General features: G+C 31.0%; 1 protein-coding gene across 1 annotated transcript; it reads left to right on the forward strand.

Moving 5' to 3' along the window:
• Positions 1 to 27,916, forward strand: LOC145328791 (UDP-galactopyranose mutase-like). Its single transcript, XM_080172655.1, has 19 exons — positions 1 to 851; positions 5,918 to 5,990; positions 9,592 to 9,667; positions 9,869 to 9,947; positions 10,554 to 10,598; positions 11,146 to 11,215; positions 12,385 to 12,474; positions 12,791 to 12,826; positions 14,186 to 14,299; positions 14,620 to 14,657; positions 16,200 to 16,250; positions 19,639 to 19,694; positions 20,561 to 20,620; positions 21,615 to 21,675; positions 22,530 to 22,618; positions 23,084 to 23,166; positions 23,959 to 24,008; positions 25,749 to 25,813; positions 27,043 to 27,916. Exons 1-19 carry the CDS (start codon positions 745 to 747, stop codon positions 27,150 to 27,152), a joined length of 1,353 nt encoding a protein of 450 aa, XP_080028781.1. The 5' UTR covers positions 1 to 744; the 3' UTR covers positions 27,153 to 27,916.

The following is a 27,916-nucleotide window of genomic DNA, read 5'->3' on the forward strand; positions in this document are numbered from 1 at the left end:
TAAGGCATATGAGTGTGTACACATTATGATAACAGAATATTTTGATTATTTTATAAATTATCGTGATAAAAGTGATTTAATATATGGAAAAGGACAAATATTTATATAAGTAACGCGGATAAAATAAAAAAAACAGTAAACTATAGCACAGTAAAATGATATATATTCATTCAGTTAATGTAATGTTTAATTTACAATTTTGTACACATGTATATTTTATCCTTATATAAAAGTAACAGGATGTCAGTCTGTCTCTGTGTAGCGAAGGATCTCGTTAACCGCTGAACCGATATGGTTCTTCTTTACAATGTAGCTTCCTAGAAAGCTTTATAACTAATTTGGGAGAGGGCACCACCCTCAAGAGAGATAATGCCCCCAGAAAAAATGACCCCTTAATTTTTAAAATTTTTCTTTTTTAGTGAATATGTATATAGCTTTGGGGTAGTTGGACGGACGTACAGATTTATGTTCTAAATATATAGAAGTTGCGCTTCTAAAGAATACAAATCTTGATGATTTTACTCAAAATTGTTTAGATCACAAATATCTTTATTTGTTTTTCTTGCGCGAATCCCGCAGGGCTTTTTCCCTACGGGGTACTATCCATTTGGGATTCTTCAACCTAACCTAACCTAAAAGAATCATCAAATAGACTTTTTCCATCTATAATAAAAGTCATTTTGTGGTCCAACTACAATATGGGTAAACTGCCGTAATCTTTAATTGTTTGAAAATTAGAAAAAAATGAAAGAAAAAAATGATAAAACAGTCAGTCAGAGTTCCAGTTTATTAAATGTTCCTAGTTTGTTATTTGGCTGCCTTTTGGCCGTTGCTGTCAATTATTTTGTTAGGTAAGCAAATTATATTTTTACTACCGGCTGTGCCCCTAGCATCTAGGTTTCCAGGGGATATGGAAGTGCAGAAAAAGAGCTTAAAACCATACCATTACTCATTTAAAAGAATAGCCTAAAACCATCTATAAGACCTATAAGACCTATAAGAATTTTCACTATAAAAGAGAACCTTATCGGTTCAGAGGTTAGAGATATCCTTCAAAAAAGCTTAATACTTTATATAATAGGATTTAGCGGGGACGCCCGAAATAATTAGGCCCTCTGTATTTTGAGGGGTTGAAAAAGGACTAAACAGTCTAAAACCAAGACCAAAAAGCATACTTAAACCATCGCTCATGTGAAATTTCCCTAAAATGGAGAAATAACTCAATTGTTTAAGTTATTAGTGGATGTTATATAACGGATAGATTAAAAAATCCTTACTACTTTACACGCTTTTATGAGTAATTCATCTATTTATTTATATTAAAAGCGAAGCTTTTCTATTATTAGGGTCGGTCCGCCCGTCCGTCCTGAACGGATAGTTTTTTTCGTTAATTTAGGCATGTTAGAATTGTCCTATCGATTTCAAACTTTGCATGGTGAATTCTGTAGCAGTGAGGTACAATTTATAAAGCGTAGCAACTCTATAATCATTACCAGAATGTCCGTACGTCCATTTTAAACATGTTGATTTTTTACTGTTTTACAACAAATTTCTATGTGATATATTTATCCGATTGATCTAATTTTTATTATACTGCTTCCTGGGATATCAAAGTACAATATGTATGCGAAGCAACTCTATAACCAAGTAGTAAAAAATGTAAGTATGTCCATAAACATTATTCTGTATCAAGAAGTTTTTCAACAAATTTAATTACAATTTTGCTATGACTCTTATACATTTATATTCTGATTATTCATGTCTGATACTATACAAGTGTTAATGTCCGTTTGTCCTACCGTTTCAGGGCTTCACTTTTATGGATGTTGTCATCCTTGTTTTATATTAATTAAACAATGACTTTAATATTACGTTAGTTTGATAACAATTAATGATGTAGGATGATTGTCATCATGATAATTTAAAATATTTACTATGTTTGTTTAATGGTTTAAATATTTTTACAATCTCAGAATTAATCATATATATTTTCAAAATTGATAATAAAATATTAAATTTCAAACAAATTTTGGAATAGTTATTTCTCGCATCCTATTATAAACGGCTTTATGCGGATATAGAATGTACAATTATAAGATTAAAACCAGTTTTTTAGCCCCTAGGTGCCGTAGGCACGGGCTAAAAAAACTAGTTTTTTTAGCCGGTGCCTTCGGCACCACGGGGCTAAAAAAAACTAGTTTTAATCTTATAATTGTACATTCTATATCCGCGGAAAGCTGTTTATAATACGATACGAGAAATAACTATTATCAATACTTTTAAAGCAATGGATGTATGTATTCGTGGATATATTGACAGGGAAAAAATTGTCGTTAATTAAGCTTGCTATTATGGACCTCATTTAGTGGTCAGTTCGTTCATACAATAGAAGGGGAGGAGATGGGGAATTGAGGTGGATGTGGGTTTTTCTTTTTTTAGCCAGCTGCGAGCATCACTATATCAGAGTACATATAAATCTGGTGCAACATTCAAGTAATAATATATCCATTTTCAAAACACCTATCCTATAAGGGGATATGTTTTGTGATGAATTCTATCAATATACTATTTTAGTAGCTTAAACCCTTGGCTCTAGAGGCTTTGTCCAAAGAAAGGGCGTGGATAACCCCCACTACCTAGGAGGGAGGGGAAATAAGATTGTAAAAAATCTGATACAATATCTTCTACTTTATCGGATTCGATGGCTTGAAAAACTTTGGGTACTTCAATCACAAATAAACAGTGTCCAAACTTTTCCACCAATAATTTTAACCTGAGGATGGCGTAATTACGTTAAACATAATTGAGAAAGTACAACAATTTCTCGTCCATTTTTATATCCTTTAAGATTCCCTAAAACCTCCATTTAAACGCCATTAAACAAAGATGACAAAGCATAGCACTGAAATGGTAGGACAAACGGACATTAATACTTGTATAGTGTCAGAACTGAATAATCAGAATATAAATGTGTAAGAGTCGAAGCAAAATTGTAAGTAAATTTGTTGAAAAACTGCTTGATACAGGATAATGTTTATGGACATACTTACATTTTTAGGACTTGATTATAGAGTTGCTTCGATTATAACATTTTACTTAGTTGTCCCTGGAATCAATATACCAAAAATCAGATCAATCGGATGATTAGATCACATAAAAATTTGTTATTAAAAAAGTAAAAAAAATCAACATGTTTTAAATGGACGCACGGAAATTCTTGAAATTATTATAGAGTTGCTACGCTTTCTAAATTGTACCTAACTACTAAAGTAATCACCATACAAAGTTTGAAATCGATAGGACTATTCTAACATGCCCAAATTAACGGAAAAAAGCTATCCGTGTGTGACAGACGGACGGGCTGACCCTAATTATAGAAAAGCTTCGCTTTTAAAAATTGACTCTAAGATTCAATTTATTTTCTTCTGCAGAAAAAGTATATTTGCAAATTTTATAATTTTTGGATCAAGTCTGGTTTACAAAGTTTAGGAAGGAGGGGACTGTAAATTACAGTTGTCTTTAAATATTAATATATTCTCTTATTGGTTGACTTTAAAACTTTGAGGTCTTTATTCAGTAGGTACTCAAGTTAGCAGTGTTAAAAACTTTCCAACTATAATTTTATTCTACAGTAGAGGTAATTTTGTAGATATTAATTGGGTATGTAATTTTTGGTCAATTGTCATACAAAATACAAACCCAAAAGTGCTGAGAAGCTAGATTTTATGTGCGTTTTCTCTAAACGCGCACACGTAATTTTTTTTGTTCATTTTTAGGCTATATAGATTCATAGAAATACGCTCGTTCAGCTGTTTGGTCGTTAGTAGCTTATAAAAAGGACTTTCATGATATTTTTGAATTGATCCAAAAATTGTAATATTTATTATTTTTAAATTGTGATAAATTTTACGTATAGATTTCATACTTGTGAAATATGATTGTAAATAAGATATGTAAGTCTTAAGCAGAATTAATTAAATTTCTTTATTAAAAAATAGAAGAATTGTACTTAACCCTTAGATAAGATCACCTTATACAAACATTGTACTTTATAGGCGTATGAATCACTTTTTCAAATATCAAATCAAAAGGAGATTTGATTATTGTCTTTATAGCCAAGAGTTACGGACGTACGGTCTGACCCTTACGAAAGTTAGGCGGTTTCTCTCATAATGTCTTTATTTATTACTTTAGACCATGTTGGGTTAGGTTTCATTTGGTACTAAATGGCAGTCCCGTAGTGTAAAGTCACTGCAGGATTAGGACCCCGCAATGGATTTGGCATTTGAAAAAAACTGCTCTCTCCCTTAAGTTACATTTTTTTTCAAAAATAAGGGGGAGAGGGGAGGGGGGGGGGGGTCAATGCTTGATAGGTATTTTGTGGTAGTTTTCCTTTTAAAAAATATATAGTAAGGCATCTTATTTTATATAAATCTTTTAAAATTATTTTTAAAATTGCTGAATAATATGATGATGACTAGACCAACACAATTACTTTAAATGGATATAGAATATTTGGAGAGATTGTTGCTTATTCTGATAAAATATTTCTCCCAGTTGGTTAATATAACGATATCCCCATTCCCCCTTATGACTTATGATTTTGTCTGTTTGTCCTTCCCTGAATTTTTAGTTCTTCGTTACTTATGGATGTTGGAATCCTTTTTTAAAAAGAATATTATTTTTTTAAGTGGGAAGTGGGAACTTTTCATAACAAATACAAACTTTCCATAACGAGAACGAGATTGAGATCTTAAGTAGCTAACAGACAGGGTTGCATATAGTTGTTATGTGAGACAAGATGGAAAATTAAAATTAATTGTCATTGTGTTCAGAAAGAAAGGGGACAATGGGCAGTTTATTATACTAGTCCAAAAATGTATTTAATAACGTTTTCTTATTCGTTGGTTTAAAACTTTGGGGACTTTTTTTTATGAATTTTGATTAGTTGTCTTATTAGGTTGAGTGTCCAAACGTTTCAACTACTAATTCTAATCTACAGAAGAGGGAATTTTGTTTATTATCATCGGGAATGTACATTTTATTAGCCATTGTCTTATCCCTTTAGATCCCTGCATTTTGTTATTTTCTCATATCATGTAAAGAAATAGAAAACATTTGATAACTTTAACTTGAGTTTCATTTTAAATTGATCATCCTCTCTAATTTGTTTTATCCGTACGGCTATGGACCATTTGAGTTTACTCAACTGGTTTATTAGATAGATTTCTGATATTTATTTTGAGGATTCCCCTAAATAAACTTAATTTGATTTTAATGGAGTAAAAATATTTAAACTTTGCTGCTATTATAGATAGACTTCTGAAATTTCTTTTAAAGATTCTACTAGCCATTTGAAGCTACCCTGTATTCCCTGTTAATTAATCCTCAGTCTATAATACTGTTTGCAATTTTCAATGAAGTAAAATTGATTTACTCCTTTGTTATATTATATCGACTTCTCAAATTCAATGTAAAGAATCCCCTGACCAATAAGCATCAACCATATACCCTGTCTTTGTTCGTTCCTCTTTTCATAAAACTGATTGAGTGACGGTAAGAAAATGTCGTTTCTCAAATTGTACTCAAATTTTTAGATCTCAGTTTTCTCGATTTGAGAAAAATTCATTTTTATATACTAGCGAATTAAATACTCGTTTAGGTCTCGCCCAATAACCATTGAATCGATAAAGTGTACATTTTAAGGAAGATTTACATGTCTCCTTTAAAAGTATTGGGATGGTTTGATGCTATTCATTACCCCTTACTTTCATTTTGAATACACAGCCACTACAGAATATATAATTAATGCCATTGGGTTTTTATAAATAGCACGTAGAAAATTTTTAAAAGGCTACGTTTCCCTCACTCTATATGTATTTTTGTATGAATGTATTAATCTATGTTCTTATTTTAGTAAATCTGGAAAACTGCACGAGCTTGCAAATTCTAAATCTCCAGAACTGTATAGAGGCATGCATGGTTTAGAGGTAAATGTTTAATAACAAGGATGACAACATCCATAAGAAGCAAAGCACAAAAAATATGTATAAGAATTTAAAGATTAATTGTCAAAAACAAGAATATTAGGAAAAAATCTCGAATCCCTTTCAACATTTATTTTTAATTTCTTAATATTTATATGTGACTGACAGACTGACGGTCAAAACAACGGGAAATTTAATTTTGATATTATTATTCACAAAAACTTGCAAACCGTACCAAAAACACCAAAGGTATGGGGAAATATGTAAATAATAGAAAAATAGAAAAAAATCTGTTGTCCGATCGCCATAAATGTTTTATACTTAAAGCTGAGCAAATAAAGATAGGAGGAAATATATGAAAAAAAATAAGTTGTTTCAGTCGTCTATCTTTTATAGAAGCTAAGAAAATCACGTTTCCCCCGTAATGTGTCTTACTGACAGGCGGACATTTCAAATTTCAGAGTAGCTTTGCCATTACTCTGAGCTTGGCCCAAATGGTAGGGTTAATAGGAGCCTGAGGACAACAATGGGTCTCAACCTGCCCAATCCATGGGTGCAGGTGAACAACACCCCAAAAAACATGTGGTGAAGACCTCCAAGGTGCTCCACTGTGGCCTGTGGGTAAATGATCGGGTTTCTGGTTAGGATTGGCCTTGCCTTCTATCTGTCAGTGGTGAAAATACTGACCTCATGCTGTAATACACAGCTATTCCACATTGGTTAGTTTTGGGAATGGGTTCGAATCCTTACTTGTGTTAACACATAAAGGCACTCTCTGTTAGGGACTCCAGGCAGTCAGTTTGGCCACAGGAGCAAAGATACTCTGTTTTGGGGCTGTCTCACTAAAATTATACTAAAAAATTAAAAGAAGACTTAAGTTTTTATTTGGATATTTAGTGTAATTTTACATAAAATCTTAAAATGGCGATATCCGGCAAGAAGGAACGGCTAGGATTTTGTTCTCAACTGATTCTAACTACCACTAGGTCCTAATTGAACGCCCAATTGTCCGAATGTTTGGGAAATTTTTTTAATCTAAAGTTCGGTTAAGGAGGGGTGTGTGAATGGACATATTTCTGACAAAAATATATGTATGAAGATTATGATAATAATCAAAGAAATGTAAAACCAATGTTATTCTGAGAAATGTCCCACACTGATATATATTTCTTCAGAAAAATTAATCAAAATTGTCTTCAGTGTAAATCCAATATTTTCAGGAAGGGATGGAACATTAGACAGTAGATTTCACTGGTACCCAAAGTTTTATGACCACGCTATCAAAAAACTTTGGAGACTTTTAATAAATTGGTTAATTCCAAACTAGTAGTATTCAAACTTTTAAACCAAAAAATTAGTCTGCAAAAGGAGTAATTTAGTTTCTCGTATTCATTCGAATCCGGTGGATAGGAACCGGTTCTCATCCATACGAAAAAACTATGTCTAGCATCGTATTATATCCAGTTTTCTACGAATATAGAAATGTACAATCATAAGATTAAAACTAGTTTTTTTAGCCCCGAGGAAAGCCGTTTATAATACGATACGAGAAATAACTATTCTCGTATTCATTCGAATCCAATAGATAGGAACCGGTTCTCATCCATACGAAAAAACTATGTCTAGCATCGTATTATATCCAGCTTTCTACGAATATAAAAATGTACAATCATAAGGTTAAAACCAGTTTTTTTAGCCCGTGCCTTCGGCACCTTGGGGCTAAAAAATCTAGTTTTAATCTCATAATTGTACATTCTATATCCGCGGAAAGCGGTTTATAATACGATGAAAGAAATAACTATTATCATCTTTGGGGATGTGTATCAATTTATCATTCATTGTCTTATCCCTCCAGATCACTGTATATTTTTTTAAGAGCATAGCTCTTCTACATTTAGTGTGTGTCCCTTAAAATGCAGAATCGTCTTAGCAATTTCAAACTATATTGATTTATGTAATGTGTAGCAATCATGTATAACCTGATATACGGTTGGGAGCAAAGTATAACATCTTTATAAAAACGTTTAAAGTGTCCAAGATATTTAGTATACTGCAATTAAAACTTTTAATTAAATATAAGCATCATATTATTTTTAGATTTCTGCTATTCAGAATCAGCATTGTTTAATATATAGAAGATTTTTAACTGTAATTGAAGCATTTTTGTAAGGGGTATCAGAAATATACTCTGGCACCTGTAGAATCATATTACAGAGACAAAAAAACAACATCAATTTTTATTAGGATTTTAAATTTTTTATTTCTTTTATTAATGGGTCCACTTGGCTAAATGTTAATGTTAATGTGGATTTTTATTCTTATTTTTAACAGTATGATACTACAGAGGTGGATTCTTTAAAAAAATTTGCCCCACTAATCGCTTAGGTAATAACCCTTCTATGATTTTGTTTAATGTTTGTAGATTTTTAATGTGATTTTGGTGGATTTTTCATGAAAACAATTTTGCCCCACTAAGCGATTAGTGGGGCAAATTATTTTTAAGAATCCACCTCAGGTGTCAGAGTATACAGTATACGTTACGAAAAATGACCAGTCTTTAAAATGGTCTAGCCATAATGAAGTTGTAACCCTATTTTTTGTATGAGTGATCTTAATACACATGTATTATGGTGTTTGTTGCGGTCAATTAGATCAAAGAACATTTTCCGACATTCAGCAGGCTATAAAAGAAGAAATGAAAAATGAAAAAATTCAGACCCTTATTTTTTAATATAAATTTTACTTAAGCCGAAAAATCACATAGTAAAATTAAGCATAGGGGTTGTGGTATGCTTCCATAGACACCATACAAGTCATTTGAGCCCAAAAAGTATGTATCAAGACCTCAAAATCTATGATTTTTCGGCTTAACCAAAATTCACTTAAAATACAAAAGGGTCTGAATTTTTTCATTTTGAATATTTTCTTTTATAGCCGGCTGAATGTCGAAAAATGTTGTTTGATCTAATTGACTGATACAAACACCATTATACATGTATATTAAGATCACACATACAAAAAAATAGGGTTACAACTTCATTTTACGGGGGGCTAGACCATTTTAAAGACCGGTCATTTTTCGTAACGTATACTGTATTTCTGATACCCTTTTCGATAATGCTTCAAAAACAGTTTAACTGATTTGCCAAGATTCTCTAAATGTTGTCATCCTTGTTGTACAAATAATAATTTTTTTTATGTGTCACAATAAATGGAAAAGAAAAGATATTTGTAGAGGATTTTCATACTTATAACTGTAAGAAAATCTACTATTTGTTTATTTTACTAAGCACAATAATATAATAATAAGTAACACTTACTAAAGTTGTAAACCCTTGAATATTGGGGGTTTTAGAAAGACCTCAATGAGGTAGGGGAGGTTAATTATTGTTAGCCTAATAATTTAAATATCTCTAAAATAAAAAAAATAAGTATTTTCTTAATTTTTTCCGCATTAGTTTTTAAGTTGTTAGATTTTAAAAGTTAGTAGAAATATGTTTTTCTCATTATTATTGATATGCTCCTATATAGAGATTTATTAAATAATCTTTACAGGGTGACCTAGAAACAACTACATCAGTTTCATGATTGTTTTGCATTTTAGGAAGAATATGATTTAATAGTTGTTGGAGCTGGGTTATCTGGGGCAGTCATAGCTGAACAAGCTTCTTCTCAATTAGGTAAACTTTAAACAAAACTCTTGCGAGGCTCTGCAGCCCAAAAAAAAGACAAAGCCACAGCCAACATCAGCCATGCAGTTGTTAATTTTTTTAGAAGAAAAAAAAATCAGGAAACAAAAACAGCAAATGTTAATTTGTGTTACGTGTATCAAAAAATCAAATTCTAGAATCTAAATGATAATTAAAATATTTATAATTTAGGTTTAAGTTCTCTTGTAATAGACAAGAGAGATCATATAGGAGGAAATTGTTATGATGAAGTTGATGAACATGGCATTAGGTAAATTCTAGTTGAAAAGTAGCTGTGCAAACTAAAAGTAAGGCCAACTAAATCCAATACACAACCATTAAATGGGTATAAAATAGGAACAATTAGGAATAAACAAAATTACTAATAGCTCATTGGAAATTAGATTTACTTTTGCAAAATGTGTCTGTGTATTTGAGGGCTTTATTATTTTTTAAGAATGTGCAATCAAAAGGAGTAAACAAATGGATAAATATATAAATAAAGAACAGATTTGTATAAGAATAGGGTTGAAGGTCAATTAAGCAATAATAACTCATTGACCAACCAACAGACATTTGTAAAAGGAAATGTCAGAAAATATACCAATATAAAATAAAGGGATCATAGAAAGAAAACGAAGTTGCCGGTTTCATCGTATTTTTACAGTAGCTTTTGAAGGGTTATTTTAGGTTAGGTTAGGTTAAGTAAATGTTAATGATTGCCCCGCAGGGTCAGAAAATATGCCCCACAGGGGCTAGAAATAGGAGAAAGATTACTGTGAAAAAACAAGGAAACCGGCAACTTCATTTTCTTTCCATGATCCAAATAAAGTATAAATACATTCATACATACTATTCAACCAATTTGTATTTTTAGGGTTTCTGTTTATGGAGTTCATTTATTTCACACAATATACCCAAGGTTAAATATTATGTTCTTACAAAATTTTACATTTTTTCTCTTTATAAATTAAAAAATGTAATTGACTTTGAATTTGTCATTTTCAATAGAACTAATATTAAAATCTATAACCATATGTAACATATCAAAGTTTGGTAAATTCTACTTAGATAATTTCTAATTTGAATAAAATTTAAAATAAACTTTAATATATTTATTCTAATAATGTTTATTTGCAAATTTATCAAAATATTTGATGTGATTTAAACGATTCAGGATGTGATTTGTTTTATAATTTAAACTGAAAATTAAATTCAAAATAAATTAAATTGAAATTGAGCCCCAAAATCAAACAAAACTTAGTATTCAAATAATATTTTCTTTATTTTTCATTTGTTAGAAAATTAAATTATTGTAATGAAACAACCTGTGGATTAAAAAAAATATTCAGATCATTAACTACTTACAGTGAGATTTCTTAGATTGGTACACCTTTATTGATTAAATGAATTTATTTCTACAAATCAAACATTTTTTCGAGACATCCTGTAAATATATTTTTTTGTAGGGTAGAAAATTATGTGAAACAATTTGCAACATGGATACCCTATGAGCATAGATGTGTCGGAGAAGTTAGGGTAAGCTTTTGGAGATAGGGAAAGTTCATGTGTGACATCATAAAATACTTCTAAATCTATCTTTGTTTTAGGGTTTCCTTTCCCACTTCTCCTCTCATCCTTCCTGTTTAGATGTATTAGAAAGATGTAACACATGACATCCTTTTCCTCTAAAATATACTAACAAAGCTGTCTTGAGCAGGTTTTAGGCTATATTAGTCTTTTAAGTACCATATTGTAAAAATATAATACATTATATTAGTATATAAATGAGACTAAATAGTACCAATTCCACCAAAAATAGATTCTGTAAATAATCTTTTTAGTACCACTGTGAATTTATAATCTAGTATTTTAGTATATAAACCCTGAACCAAAATAGTAGGCAAAACTGAATTTTCTAAATATTTAGGATGATTTTACAATAAATATGAAATGTAGATGCCTCCTTTGGTTACAAAATTCAACTGTTAATTTTTTATTAAGCAGCACAAGATCTCAAAAACAGGATTTGGGGGAAATACTAGTGAACCAAAAAGATATGCAAATCCAAAACAAATCAATGAAAAAAGATTTTTTAGCACTTTTCTCCTCCTTTAAAGATTGATTTTGATAAATTAATAATTTTTTATATATAATTTAATATCTTAGTACCACTTTGAACATATATAATCTAAAGTTTTATGATATACATGAGACAATCAAAAAAGTACCAATTCCACCAAATATAGATTCTGTAAATACTCTTTTTAGTGTCACTGTGTAAAAATATCATATGATATTTCAGGATCTAAATGAGACAATCAAAATAGTTCCAATACCCCCAAATATAGATTCTGTAAATACTCTTTTTGGTACCACCCTGTAAATTTACAATCTAATATTTTAGGATATAAATGAGACAATCAAAATATTAGTATTTGCACCAAAAATAGATTCTGTAAATATTCTTTTTGGTACCACCCTGTAAATTAAAATCTAATATTTTAGGATATAAATGAGACTATATAGTACCAATTCTACCTAAAATAGATTCTGTAAATAATCTTTTTAGTACCACTCTGTACATATAAAATCTAATATTTCAGGATATAAATGAGACAATCAAAATAGTTCCAATTCCACCAAATATAGATTCTGTAAATACTCTTTTTGGTACCACCCTGTAAATTTACAATATAATATTTTAGGATATAAATGAGACAATCAAAATAGTTCCAATTCCACCAAATATAGATTCTGTAAATACTCTTTTTGGAACCAACATTAAAAATGCTGAGGTAAGTTTTTAGAAATATATAAAAAGGCAGATCACGTCCAAGCTATTATCTTTTTAATCCCCGACCCCACCTCACATTATTATGGTTTTAAAATTTCATTTTTTAATGGGTTTAGGGGGTAATTCTACGCCCCCCATCCATTTGATGTCCTTGTTAAAAAGTCAATAGAATTGGTAGATAGAAGGCAACTTGATGCACATATCTAAGTTCAATCATTAAAAAAAACTAAAAAGCTTTTTCATTCTTATAAAATGTTTGAAAGAATATCTAAAATGTTTATAAACAATGCTATAAATAACTATAAGATACTTGTTAGGAGATGGTAGCATGGTTGGATGAGAGAAGACCAAAGGTTAATATTTTTAAAAGCGAAGCTTTTCTATAATTAGGATCGGTCCGTCAGGCCGTAACGAATAATTAATGCATGTTAGAATTGTCCTATCCATTTCAATCTTTGCTTTGTGTTTTGATTCCAACTTCTGAAAATTTATCTACAGGGAGGGAGGGGACATTAGGCTTGAAGTTTTATAAATACAATCGCTCATTTTATTTCAAACCTTCAGTGTCTGAACTTTTCAACAAAAGAGAAATTTTATTTATCATCATTGGGGATGAATATCAATTTCTCGTCCATTGTCTTATTCCTTGAGATGTCACTGGTAATCTAAATAAATCTGCTAATCGTATAATAAATCTATTTAAATCAATGATTATCATGAAATAAGGTTTATAACTAAATGAAAGATTAAATAACATTCATTGCATCAAATAGAAATTAAAGAAGGATTATTTTCAGGGACCTGAAGGGATAAAACAATGGCCGATAAATTGGTGTACATGCCCAATGTTGATACACATAATTACCCTTTTTGTTGATTACAATAAGTGGCTAAAACGTTTCGACACTCAACATAATGAATCAAACAATCAAAATTTTAAAAGTGACCCCAAAAAATGGTCTTATAAAATTTTGGGAACTAGTGTAATGTAATGCCGAATGTCCCTCCCTTTCTAATTATTTTCATGTTATTAAAGATTTCTACATTAGGGCATGTTAGTTATTTCTCACTATAATGGACATATTATTACTTGGATGTTACACCAGATTTTCATATTCTCTATTAAAGTGAAACTCGCAGCGCGGGCAAAAATAACGTCCCAATAAATAAAATGGCGATACTTACCCCAGAAATTCATTAACACGTTCTTTCATTGGTTTGTTTAAAAACTTTGGTGTCTAAATGGGATTGTTTAAACTTGTTGTATGGAAAACAAAAAAAAGTTCAAACTTTTCTTATATCAATTTAATCTATATACGGAGTAATTTTGTTCATTATAACTGGGGGTACATTAATTTATCGTCCATTGTCCAATTTTATTGAATTTTTTTTATTACTGAAAGTGCTCTAACTCTTTACAATTTAAAATAATTGTTTGTAATTATTAAGCTTCTATGGATGTTGTGAATCATGTTTAATGTAATTAATGTAAAAAGAATATACTTGGATATCATAACAGGGGAAAAATTATCGTTCATTTTATTTGCCAACATTGCCATGACTTATTGGTCAGTTCTTTATCCAGTAGAAATGGAAGGGGGTGGATGAAGGATTGTTATTTTAGCTAGCTACATGCCCACTTTATTAGAGTACGTGATAATCTGGTGTAGGATCCATTTAATAATAAATTTAGTATGTAATTTTAAATTTAGTTGGATAGAGAGCCGCTAGATGGTGAGGAGATGTCTATTTCACGAGTGGGAAAAGATCTTTATGAAAGAATATTCAAACCATATACAAAGAAGCAATGGGATAAATGGCCTAAGGTTTGTTTAGATAGATAGATACATAAAAAGATAGATTAATCTTATATAAAAAAGAGGATTTCCGTCTTTCAGTGTGTTGCAAAGGACTAAGAACTTACAGTAAACTTTACAGTAAAGCTTCTTATAAGTCCAGAGATGTTTCATAACTATTTTGGGGGAGGGAGAGAAGTGAGGGGCCTATTTCCTAGCCCTGCGGGGAAATCATCAACATTTACCTAACCTAAAATAACCAAAATTAAAAGCTACTGTGAAAATACGACGAAAACCCGCTACTTCTCCTTCTTTCCATGATACTATAATCCTATTATTATTTGTTGCAGGACCTAGACGCAAGTGTTCTGGCCAGATTACCTGTCAGGTATCAAACCTTCATAATTTTTGCAGTAACAAGGATTGGAATTAGGAAAATGATAAGATTTTTTCAGTTTGTATTTAAAACCGATAAATATCCCCTGGTTTAGAACTGGTTCTCAACCATACTGAAAAATCATGTATATATCATTGTATTACAGACAGTTTTCTACGAATATAAAAAAGTACAATCATAAAATAAAAGCAGTTTTTTAATATCGACTTAAAGCTGTTTATAATAAGATGCGATAAATTATTATTTTTTTATTAAACAAGGATGACAACGTTAACTTAAGTAGAGAAGCTCTTAAACAAAATCATTTTAATAGACCTTTTTAGAACATTCTTAAATGACGTTATTTCTTTGAAAAGTTAAGTGTTAGACATGAATGCTCCCCCACCCCATAATTTTCTAGTTATTTAAAAAAAAGGGAGAATGTGGTGTTTTTGATCGCTAGGAGCTTCGAGGGGAACACCTGCAAATCATATTTTAATGTTTTTTGGCTATTTTCTGTCACTTCTTTCTTAAGGTTTAAAATATGCAAGAATAAAGTAATTGATTAATTATTTGTTAGTTTTTCAGTTCTTATCAAATTTCTCCCTTCGAATGCCAATAATAAATAAATCTTTGAAAGAAAAGACAATAAACCTAAGAAAAATAAAATTATTTTCCAAAAATAGATAAAAGTTCCTTAGAGACAATTTTGTATGATTCCACAAACCAAAGAGTTGAACAACAACCCCTCCCTTTAGTTTTCTTTTTTCTAGTCTTTAAATTAAAATCAAATAACCATCTGGGCATTACCGACATACTGAAGGACTAAGTAAACTATATATGGGATGCTCAATGCTCAAATAGGAACTATTCAAAGAAAATTTAGCCGTCTATCTTGAATAGAAGCTGAGAAATATCACTATTTCACCTTACAGACGGACAGCCGACGGATATTTCGAATTGAAGTTTAGCTTCGCTCTAAAAATATGAGGAGAAAAAACTTTTTTTAAAGAATGAAATTTGTATGACTGTTGTCTTCTTTCGATTGATGTGGAAATGCCAAAAATTTTCCAAATGAAAAATCTTTGATTCTATGGTTTCTTACAACTTGATAGATAAACCTTTTTAACCGCAAATATAGATGAACAAGAACAATATTGTTGAATAATAGCATAGCCTCTTAAAATGAAAAAATTTAATTTATAACTGAAAAATTTTTGGAAATCGGACCATAAACACCAAAGACATGGAGAAAAATGTCAAAAATACAAAAATAGCCTAATACCTGCTAAAAAGCGGTCCGACCGCCATTGATGTTATATAGTTAATTGTGCTCCTTAATAATAGGAATGTTGGTAAAAAATTTCAGCATTATATCTTTTATAGGAGCTGAGTAAATCCTATTTCCCCCATAGCGTTACGGACTGACTGACTGACGGACTGACTGACTGACGGACAACGTGAATTATAGAGTAGCTTCGCTACTAATAATTTTGATTAAATAATTTTATTTAATTTATAATTTTTATTTAATAAACAAATATTTGTATTTAGGTCTAGTTTTGATGACAGATATTTCAATGATAAATTCCAGGCTCTACCAAAAGGAAAAAACTCTTTAATTTAAACTAAAATAATTTAAGCTCAAGGTCTCAGAAACAGACAGAACGAAGAATAACATATTATTATTAAGTTGACATAAACAAAATCCTCTACATTTAACAGGATTTATAAGTTTAACAAGTACAACTTATTTGAAGCATTGAAAAGAACAATTAGGTCTAATTTTAAAATTCTTAGCATAGTGTTGGTAAGTTTAATTCATATGTTCTATTTGTTTTATCTTTGTGGTGGTTAAATTATTGAATTATCTTACATTTTTGTTTTGTTTTGGGGTTTCTCTATTATAGCATTTATTATTTATTATCACTTATTATGTAAAAGTAAAAGAGAAAAGGGGACACGAGCTATATGCAACTCTACCCATGGGTTAGAAACCCTGTGCCGACTATCAATAGGATCTTTAAATATCAGCCAATAATATATGTTGTCTGGGTTATTCATATATGCAATTATTTATTTATTGTAAGTAATATGTAGCTAAACATTTTTTTTCAGAATGGATAAGATTCGGTTCTAATCCAGCGGATATTTATCGGTTTCGAAGATATACTGGAAAAGATTTTTGTATTTTTTGTTTCTCCAAGAGCCTTGATTTTATGGATGTTATCATCCTTGTTTCCTCTTAAAAGCTAGGTAGTCAATAATTGTGACTATCTAGATTTCTAGAATGATGACTCATCAGGTTCAGCAGTGGCTGGAATTCATTACAGATATTATATGTATAAACTATATATGTATCAATTTTGGTGGGTTATCAAGTACGCAGTTTATCAACTTTATCCTATTATACAGTGTGTTTGTTTTATGAGAACTTTTTTGAAAGTAATTTTACCCCACTTCTCCCTTCCTGGTTGGGATAATGCCTTCAAACTGTAGAATGTTCTAGAAAATGTCCCAAATAGTATCTGAATCAAATTTTAGCTCTATGTCTCAACTTTGAAGCGTTTTGGAGTCATTCTTAAAGGGTAGAAGATTTTAACATAAGAAAAAAGATGTTGACAACTAAGTTTGGAATTTTTGATTTTGCTTCACTTTTTTAATCCAAACTTTAATATTTTTTTGTGTGTTCTTTTAATGATATTAAAAAATGAAGAAAATAAGCCATTAATAATTAAATTCGATAACTTTAAGTGAGGTAAAATTCAAAAAAGTTCAAATAAAAAAAACACACTGTATAAATCAGTTTGAAGCTTAATATTTATAGGTCCTAGGGTTACGGTTATTTTTTTGCCAAAAAAATTAAAGTCTTGGGTTGGCTTTAGCGTATGCCCCCTCCATGACCCTACTACTAAAGAGCCCCTATAGAATAGTTACAAGTTGTATGTCTGAACTGCTAACTGGCTCTACTTTTAATTTAAGCTTTTTATAAATCATGATAAATAAACAATTAATAAATAAAAATTGTAAGGGGTTGTCAATATATTGTAGGATTAACAGGATTGCTTAGTGATATATTTTGAAATATTAGCTTATTTGAAGTAATATTACAAACCAAATTACAGGTCTTCGGATGGCTAGCTGAGGGTAGCTGAATTTAAATTTTGCGGCTAAAATGGCTTATTCTTTCCATGATCTGCTAGTTTTTTTTACCTCAAACCGGCCGAATAGCTGCGACCGCAGGTGCACCTTTGCCATAGCCGCTCATGTAAATGTGGCTGCGGATGCAGCTTACTCAAAGCGAGGTGGCTAAAAACTTAAACATATCGATAGATTATTCTTACTGATTCTTTGTTTTTATGTAAAAACGAAATATTTTGTGGTCATGATTGCTAGCCATATCATTCACCATTTTACACAGAAAATCAGAAAACAACAACGAATCCTAAAATTCGGCAATACGTAGAGGTAGGCCAATAGGATATACAAACATAGATATTTCTCATCTTCCCTGAAAAACAAGTTAATTCAAAGTCCGATTTTTCACAGTGAATATTATAAAATAAAGTTTTTTTTACAGCATGGCTTCGAAACCAATTAATATCCGCTGGTTTAGAACTGGTTATCGGCCAAAGTGAAAAATCATGTATAACAACGTATTACATACAATTTTTCCTAAATATTAAAATAAAAAAATATAAAATTAATACCACTTTTTTCCTTATACTTTTTTTAACTTGCATACATTCTTGGACAACTGGGTTACTACCATCATGTCTTTGAGTTGAGCTTCTAATTGACGTTGGACTGTCAGACTAAAAAACTATCTTACACAAACAAAACTTATAATACAAAATTTATAAAACTTTTAAGTTTAGATTTATTTATTGTCTTTAAATTCAATAATAATCTATTGTTTCCTATCTTAAAGATTTATTCATTAAAAAACTTAGTACTTTCAATTTTCAATATCAGCAGTTATTTAAAGGATTTTGGGAACGTTGGACTGTAAATTATATTTGATTGTCTCAAAGATTTATAGTTACATTTTCTCATTCATTAAAACTTTTATTAAAAGTTATTTTCCACAAATTATTTTAATCTACAGAAGGGGTAATTTTTATTCTCATACATTTGAGTGTACCATCGTCTTAACCCCCTTAGATCCTTGAGTTCTACAAATTTTGATAATAACCCAACTGACCTCATAAATTTAATAGTTATTTCTCGCATCGTATTATAAACGGCTTTCCGCGGATATAAAATGTACAATTATAAGATTAAAACTAGTTTTTTTAGCCCCGAGATGCCGAAGGCACGGGCTAAAAAAACTGGTTTTAATCTTATGATTGTACAGTTTTATATTCGTAGAAAGCTGGATATAATACGATGCTAGACATAGTTTTTTCGTATGGATGAGAACCGGATCCTATCCACCGGATTCGAATGAATACGAGAAAATTCTTTAAGTTTTATGAAATTTGTGCTATAATTGATACATTCCCCCCAAAGGAAAATTATTTGTAACTTTTGTAGTATGGATATTATCTTCCTTGTTTTTGCAATATGCTTTTCAAAATGAAGTAAAGTTTTTTGCCTCTGGCTTCAGATTATGATTCTCTAATTCAGGGAAGCTTCACAAAGGTCTTATTGGGTTTTGGGCTAATTTATTTTAAGATCATATGAATGGTTTTAACCTCTTTTCTACTTTTTCCTACCACTTAGAATAGAGAGCCCCTAGATGTGGTTCTCCTTTACAGGTTAGAATCTAATAGGTCCTAGGAAGGTTTATAACTATTCTAAAAGATGGTACCACCACCCTCCCAAGAAAAATCGTCCTTATAAAAAAACCTCCCCCCCCCATTTTTTTTTCTTTTTAGATCTAAAATAAAAAAATATGTTATCGAATTCAACTCCCCCCTCCTTAAGTGCCCCGAGAAGCCTCTAGGGGCGTAGCCGCTAGTATTTAATAATTGAAGAGTTTTTAAACTGTAGATGGATATACGGCCATGTTTGAGAGGATGCTGCTCAATAATCCCGACATTACAGGTAATTATTTTTCTTTTTAGGGGGGGGGGGCGGGGGGTATAACCCTTTACCGTAATAGCCTTAAACCTTACCCAGACCAATATTAAGCATTTCTGAAAATTGTGGAATGATAAAGATCTTACTAGACATAAAGACATAAATGCAGCTACTTTATTGTTACTTTTAATTGAAATTGTTCTAAGATTGATCAGGGATCTAAAGGGATAAGACATGGCCCATAAATTGATGTACATCCCTAATGATGCAACATCAAATTTCCCCTTCTGTAGATTAGAATTAGTCGTTGAAACGTTTGGATACAAAAGTTAATGAACCAACAAATCAAAATTCATTGTCACCAAAGTTCTTAAGTCAGCGAACATGAAAATGTTATTATAAAACTTTTGGGACTAGTGTAATATACAGCCCAACGTTCCATCCTTCCCTGAGATTGATTGAATACTTCAATCTTTTACAATAGGAGCAACTGGCAACTGCCAAGAGCTCCCTGATAATTTTAAAAAAAATTTTATTTATGATTTTAAAAAAATAATACCAGGCTCGGCAGCTGCGCCTCATCCGCGCATGAGCCTCAAATTTAGAGCCTCCCCAAAAATTCCTAAAAGATGGATTATCTGATAGGAACAGGTTTAGACATCCAGAGCCAGATCGGGTCGCGCAGAATTTCAGCCAATCACAGCGCGGCATTTCAGTAAATGCTGTGCTCTCATTGGTGTAAAGTTGGCTCACCCCGATCTGGCTCACTACTAAAATGATTTAAAGATCCAGCTCATTTTGAAAGTTATAATATGACGATTTAACTGAGGCGTACATTCGGCGGCTTACGTGCGGCTGCCGAGCCCTGATAAATATCTGTTATATTTTAGTGAGATTGAACGTTGACTACTTCCAAATCAAAGATAATCTTCCAAAGCATAAATTACTAGGTAAAATTATTTCAACAGCTTTTATAGTATGGTTCCAAATCCGATTCCTATCTGCTGGATTAAAACCGGTTCCAAATCCACGCAAAATTAGATAAAATATAAAAAATTCGTTTGCTAGGTGATGACACAGCTGGAATGGATCTTGTTAATTTTTAATTTAATATCCGCGGAACACTGTTTAAAAAACTGTAAAATAAATGACTATATATCGTGCCTAATTTTTGTAAACATAAATGAAGCTTATTTCTAAAAAATACATTTTAAAAATCCATATTTTTGTTATACATATTTTAGTTTTTAAAAAATCAAATATGTTGCATTTGTCGTTTTTCATTGTTATTTTCATTACGTAATTGGTAATATGAAGCCTTTTAAGCATTATCTATTTAAAATTTCAACTTTTTTCTCAAAATAGTAATACGATTTTTTGAATATTTTATTTAAATATGAGATAAAAGGACAATAAGTAAAAAAATCTTCATTTGATTTATATATAACATACTAAACATAACAATTGTATGAAGATATATATATTCATTCTCCTTTTCATGTATTCCCGATAAATATCTAATCTTTCATGTAAGGCTTCGAAACCGATTCATGGCATCTAAACCGGTTCTCATCCATACAGAAAAATCATGTATAGCACCGAATTACAGACAATTTTCCACGAATACTAAAATAAATAAAAAAAATTAGCCCCTCTGGCTAACAAAACTGGTTTTAATCTTATGATATTAATAAAAATAAATAGCTATTCTTTTACACCCTGAAAACAACACTGAAAACAAAAACATGTTCGTTTCAATGTCAATAAAAAATCAATATATTAAGATATATTTTAAATAAACCTCTTAAAAATCTCTTAAACCTCTTAAAAATGATTTAACGATATAGAGGATTGATACAAGGCTAAGAAAACTGATTTTAAACTTATAAATTTTCATTTTGATATTCGCGGAAAGCTGACTGATGCAATAAATAACTATTTTAGTGTTCACTGGACCAATTGATGCTTTTTATGCCAGCCAGGGACTACCAAAGCTGGAATACAGGTAAAACTTTACAAATAGTGGCGTGCACAGGGTTTTGTCAGGGGGGTGTATTTCTCAAGGGGGTGGAAAAAAGAGAAATGCTGCCTTTCACAATTTCAATTTTAAGGGAAGGGGGTGTTGATACCATCCTTCCATACGCTTATGCTTTTATAGTACAACACAAAAAAGTCCTCGCAGGATTGTCCCCTTCACGATATTTTTTTTTTCAAAATGAAGATAGAGGGGGGGGGGCGGGGACTTTGTTCCACAAAGGAAAACTCCAAATGTTGTTTATGTATAGACTTAACTGGGTATCCTAAAATTGATGGAGAAACTCTTTAAATATTTTTTCTTCCTGTGAATAGATTCCATTTTTAGATCCATTGTATTTGAGAAGGAGTATCACGAGCCTGAGAGTGGATATTATCAACCTAGATTTGTTGTAAATTCAATATTTTTAGATCCATTGTATTTGAGAAGGAGTACCACGAGCCTGAGAGTGGATATTATCAACCTAGATTTGTTGTAAATTCAATATTTTTAGATCCATTGTATTTGAGAAGGAGTACCACGAGCCTGAGAGTGGATATTATCAACCTAGATTTGTTGTAAATCCAATATTTTTAGATCCATTGTATTTGAGAAGGAGTACCACGAGCCTGAGAGTGGATATTTCAACCTAGATTTGTTTTAAATCCAATATTTTTAGATCCATTGTATTTGAGAAGGAGTATCACGAGCCTGAGAGTGAATATTATCAACCTAGATTTGTTGTAAATCCAATATTTTTAGATCCATTGTATTTGAGAAGGAGTATCACGAGCCTGAGGGCGGATATTATCAACCTAGATTTGTTGTAAATCCAATATTTTTAGATCCATTGTATTTGAGAAGGAGTATCACGAGCCTGAGAGTGGATATTATCAACCTAGATTTGTTGTAAATCATCCGGGTTCACATGTTGGTAGGTTTTTAATAATTCAATTCAAATAAAAACATATTTAGACTTTAGAAAAACATTTCAAAACCCTATTTAAAAAAGTACATTCACTTGGAATTAAAAATATTTTAACAAGTTCCCTTTAAATAGCGGACTGAGAAACGGAACATCCTATTATAAAGTAGCTAAATGTAACAGGATGTATGTGTGTACCAAAGGATCTCGTTAACCTTTGAACCGATATGATTCTAATTTACAATGCAGCTTTTATTAGATCCTTGAAAGATTTATATCTATATTGAGGGATTGTACCACCACCCTCCCAAGAGAAATCACCCCTAGAAAAGAATGATCCCCTCATTTTTTTTACTTTTTCTTTTTAAATTTTAAATTCAAAGTAGAAGATGGTTTACCATAGGGGAGTAGCATCTAATTCAAATTTAAATTAAAGTTGATATTAATAGTGTAATTACTAATTATTATTTCTAGCATTTACTCGTATATCTGAATACAAGCACAGTCCAAATCAACCTGAAGGTGCCCATGATCTCCCTGGTACTGTTATTTATAAGGTAATCAATACAATAACTCTTAATGAGGTATTTCCAGCAATAATACAATACCTCTTAGTGAGGTGTTTCCAGCAATAATACAATAACTCTTAATGAGGTATTTCCAGCAATAATACAATACCTCTTTGTGAGGTGTTTCCAGCAATTTGTGCAAGAGCACAAAAAAGCAAATAAAAGAACAACCAAAAGAAATAAATGATCTGACTATAAATCTTATTTGATTTAAGACTTAATAATTATTTTGACGTTGCTTCTTTAAAATTGAATTAAGTAATTTAGATTAAATAATTATGATATGATTAGTTGTTTGAGAATGTGAACCTCTTTGGGAAATTTCTATAATAAAGATCGATAAAATAGTACGTACATAATTAAGGATCTTAAATTCTTTTAGCCAATTATCTAAATATTGATTGGCCTAGAAACACGAGTATTAGTTTTAAATGGAATATAAAGTTAAAGTTCACAATTTATGTTAGTGGGAGGAGGCCTCCATGGCCATCACCTTAACCCCTGATTTGAGCTTCTTACAAAATTTTCTTTGGGGGGGGGGGGGACAGGTAGTAATAGGACATGGGACTGTTAATTACACTAGTACTCAACGTTTTATTAATTTATTGTTGGTTTATGACCACTTTACATCTTTAATTCACTTTGTCCTTATTTTAATCGATATTTTGTTGTATTTTGCTATTTATGAATGTTATCATCCTTGTTTTTATAGATATTTTTACAAACAAAAGAAAACATATAAATGTGACTAAATTGTAATTGTTAATATTTAATTGTCAGGAATATTCTACAGATGATGGTGAGCCTTATTATCCTGTTCCAAATCCCAGGTAAGCGCTAATATTTACTGATTACTGGCAACACCTTTAGATGATAGATGTCACATCTGCGAGTTGTTACAGATTTAATTCTAAACTTTATTGAAATTTAAGAAATGTATACAAAAGATTACAATAATTTTGTTGACCCCGATTGGCCGCAGTCCCGGGCCAACTAAATGGATATGATTTTATTTTACTATCCATGGAAACTTCTCTATAATACTATATAAATTGTTTCCAAATGAATTTTAGCTTTTTCCGTCCCGTAAATTTTCTGACCTAATAGTTCTGTTCTTGATTTTTGGCTTAAAACTTTGGGGACTCATATCATATGTTGATTGGTTTGGTCTTACCAAGAATAAATAATAATATTTCTCGTATTCATTTGAATCCGGTGGATAGGAACCAACACTAAATATTTTCTATTTTGTTCTACAGAAGGGCAATGTTGTATATCATCTTTGTGGATGTATATCATTTTATCGTCCATTGTCTTATCCCTCAAGGTCCATGGTTTATTTTTTACTCCTAAATAGGTCGTAGGTTTGTATTTTAATCTGCTAAAAACTAGTTTTCTCTTAATTCAAATATTTTGCTAAAAATATATTATGATTTAGGCAATCTATAAAATATGTAAAAATCTCTCAAGAAAATATTATATGTGAAATTAATGATTTTTCCATTCTAGAAATTATATAAGAAACAAGGATGTTAACATCCATAAATGCGAATTAAGATGGCGTGTTATTTGTTAACACTTACCCCAATCCCCCCTTACCCCTGTCAAATTACATTGCACGAGCCTATGACAATATTAATAAATTATCCTAAAAACTTATCCTAAAATGCTGGTTCAAATTGGTTGTACTTTTTAATGAAAGATCTAATATAAATGGCTTTCCTAACCCCCCCCCCCTTTCCTATCTCCAATACAAACGGATTAATTACAATTTGAAACACAATTTGATTCAAATCTGTCACAAAATTGCTTGAGTGCAAGATTATTCATGTGTTTGTACTTTTTTTAAAAACTCAATTTATTGGCTTTATTTTTTTAAATTTAGTAGTAATCACCATCAATAAAATATTTGAAAATAATAAAAATCAAAAGTTGAAAATTCTAAGAATTTAACAAATAAAAAAATCAAATATTCTCAAATAATATATAGGATATAATTAAACACACCATAAATATAGAAACGCTTCGCTGTAAAAGGGAAGATTATTTTAAAATGCATTACATTAAAAGAAAATTTACATCAAAAAAGAAAATCTTAAAAATATTTTTATTTTTAAAACATTTTTAGTTTAATAGATTTGAATGATAGAATGGTCTTGAGATTCTAAAATGTTAACCCCTTGCAGCTTGGGGAGGGAGGGTAGTAAAATAGCCTTAAACTTTCCATTTTCCTTTATGTGAAGCATTCCTGAATTTGAGAACTCAATCTGAAGTAGTGGTTACCTAGATCTTAACAGACAAACAATCAAAAAACATACTTCTTTTTTATTATCGACTTGCATGTTTTAGCGAAATGGCAGTAAAATAGCCTAAAACATGACAAGACGTTAAAAATAGTTTAAAAGTTTAAAAATGGAATAGCCTAAAACTTTCCTGGGACCTTTGTGATGCTTACCTACCTTGAAAAACTCATTAGGTTCAGTGGTTAGAAAGATCTCAACTGAATAAAAAGCCTTACATAAAATGGAATATGTAAAACATCAGAATGAAATTTGTTCTAAAATATTTAGGAATAGAGAATTGTACGCGAAATATCAGAGATTTGCAGCAGAAGAACCTGGCGTCACTTTTGTAGGTAATGATAATATGTACATTTATTACCCTAGGTGCCCAACAAGGCACGAAAATCCGTCAAACTTAGAAAAGAACCTTTTTTTTTTATTTAGTCACATATTATTCAATCTCAAAATTAGGGTTGGGCCGGATATCCGGTGTGGCCGGATATCCGGCCGGATATCCGGCTATTTTCAATATCCGGCCGGATACCGAATATTGAAACTATCCGGCCGGATATCCGGCTCTATAATTTTTTATACTTTACACCAAAAATCTCTGCTTTTTAAAATTTTAAATGGCTATAATTTTCTTATTATTGTAGCTAGAAGAACATATTTTCTGAACAAGTTAAACTTTATGTAAATTTATATAAGATTTCTGAAGAAATTTTTTTTTGCTACTTTAGTATCTGGTAATTTGGCCGGTTATCCGGCCGAATATCCGGTAATTTGGCCGGATAACCGGATATTTGCTGGGTATCCGGCGTTAGCCGGATATCCGGCCGGTTACCGGATATCCGGCGTTTGAAATCAGCCGGATATCCGGTATCCGGTATCCGGCCAAAAAAGTATCCGGCCCAACCCTACTCAAAATACGAGAGAACTACCTGGCCCAAGAGGTGTGGGCCATTTTCGTCTACTAGCAAATTAACTTCTGCTCTTTCGTAGGGTCTATGCTAGGTTTATAATTCCGACACCATTAGCAGATTTCAAAGACTCAATACAAAATCGGGATAGGGTCCCCGCCAGGTGGACAGAGTAACACATATGCTCATGCTCCCTCTATTCTTTTAGTTTAATATTTATCTATAAAATTTCAATTGTTTATAGCTGAATTATTTTATGGAAAAAATAAATAAAAACTGCCCTTTTGTACACTTTAAAATCAATGAAGTGATCGAACCATGTCTCTAATGGTTCAATTCAGAAATTGTTCATCTACACTTTCTGTATTTATGTTATTCACTGTTGGTCGACTAGCCAGCTATAAATTTATTAAAAATCTGACCTTTTGCTCCCAAAATGTGTACACTTTCAAACCAATAAAGTGGTCGGACTTTCTATATTTATTGTTATTTTATATGTCACCTGGCCAGCTATAAATACTTGGATAAATTTAATAATAATCTGATCTTTGTACCCAAATGTGTACACTTATAAACCAATAAAGTGTTCGGACCATGTTAATTTTAGTCCAATTTGATGAGTGTCCATCTAGATTTTCTATATTTATTGTTATTAATTATAGGTCGCCTAGCCAGCTATAAATACTTCAACATGGACCAAGCTATTCTAAATGCTCTGGAATTATTTGATAAACTTGTACAAGAAGGAAAAATTGAAAAGAAGTCAGAATGATAATTTTACAAGAGAGGGAGAGGACGTTGGACTGTAAATTATACTGGTACCAAATGTTTTATAATCTTGCTTGCTCAAAAATTTGGATTTGCTATTTTATTCTACAGAAAGGGTAATGATGGTGATCATAATTGGGATTGTATATCAATATACCATCCTTTGTTTTATCCCCTTTGATCCCTGTTAATTTACATATTTATTAAAGTGTGCATTAACTTCCGCATTTGTATATTCAAATCAGCAGAACCTCATATTATTACAACAGTAAAAACTACCATTTTATTTCTTAACCAGTACTCAATATAACTTAACCTAAATAAATAATTTAGAAATTCAAAACAACCCCCGTTTACATATATGCAATTAGTGTAATTTTGATATTACGATAATTTACGGAATTGAATCCTCACCATGATCTAAAAATCAGAGACCTAAAGGGATAAGACAATAGCCGATGAATTGACTTACATCCCAAATAATGATACACAAAATTACCCCTTTTGTAGATTATAATCAGGGGTTGAAACGTTTGAACATTTAACTTAATGAAACAACTAATACAAATTATAAAATAAGTCCCCAAAGTTGTTAAGTAATAATAATTATAAAATATTATCTTAAAACTTTGGGACTAGTGTATTAAACATCTGAATGTCCCCTCCCTTGCTGTCTAAATATGCCAGTGATGGTCACATATCATGCTTTATTAGTTCCAGTTGGAATTATTATTATTTATTAATTTTAATACATGACGTCAATCAGGG

This window comes from Acartia tonsa, chromosome 9 (genome assembly GCF_053477335.1).
Source record: "Acartia tonsa isolate MP-2025a chromosome 9, ASM5347733v1, whole genome shotgun sequence".
Classification (NCBI taxonomy): domain Eukaryota; kingdom Metazoa; phylum Arthropoda; class Copepoda; order Calanoida; family Acartiidae; genus Acartia; species Acartia tonsa.

Bases quoted from the DNA above. Each gene is read 5' to 3' on its own strand.
- LOC145328791 (XM_080172655.1), top strand. From the start codon at position 745: ATGAAAGAAAAAAATGATAAAACAGTCAGTCAGAGTTCCAGTTTATTA. The intron at 16,251-19,638 runs AGGAAAAAACTC...TTTTTAAACTGT, and splicing joins AAATTCCAGGCTCTACCAAA to AGATGGATATACGGCCATGT. The intron at 19,695-20,560 runs GTAATTATTTTT...GTTATATTTTAG, and splicing joins CAATAATCCCGACATTACAG to TGAGATTGAACGTTGACTAC.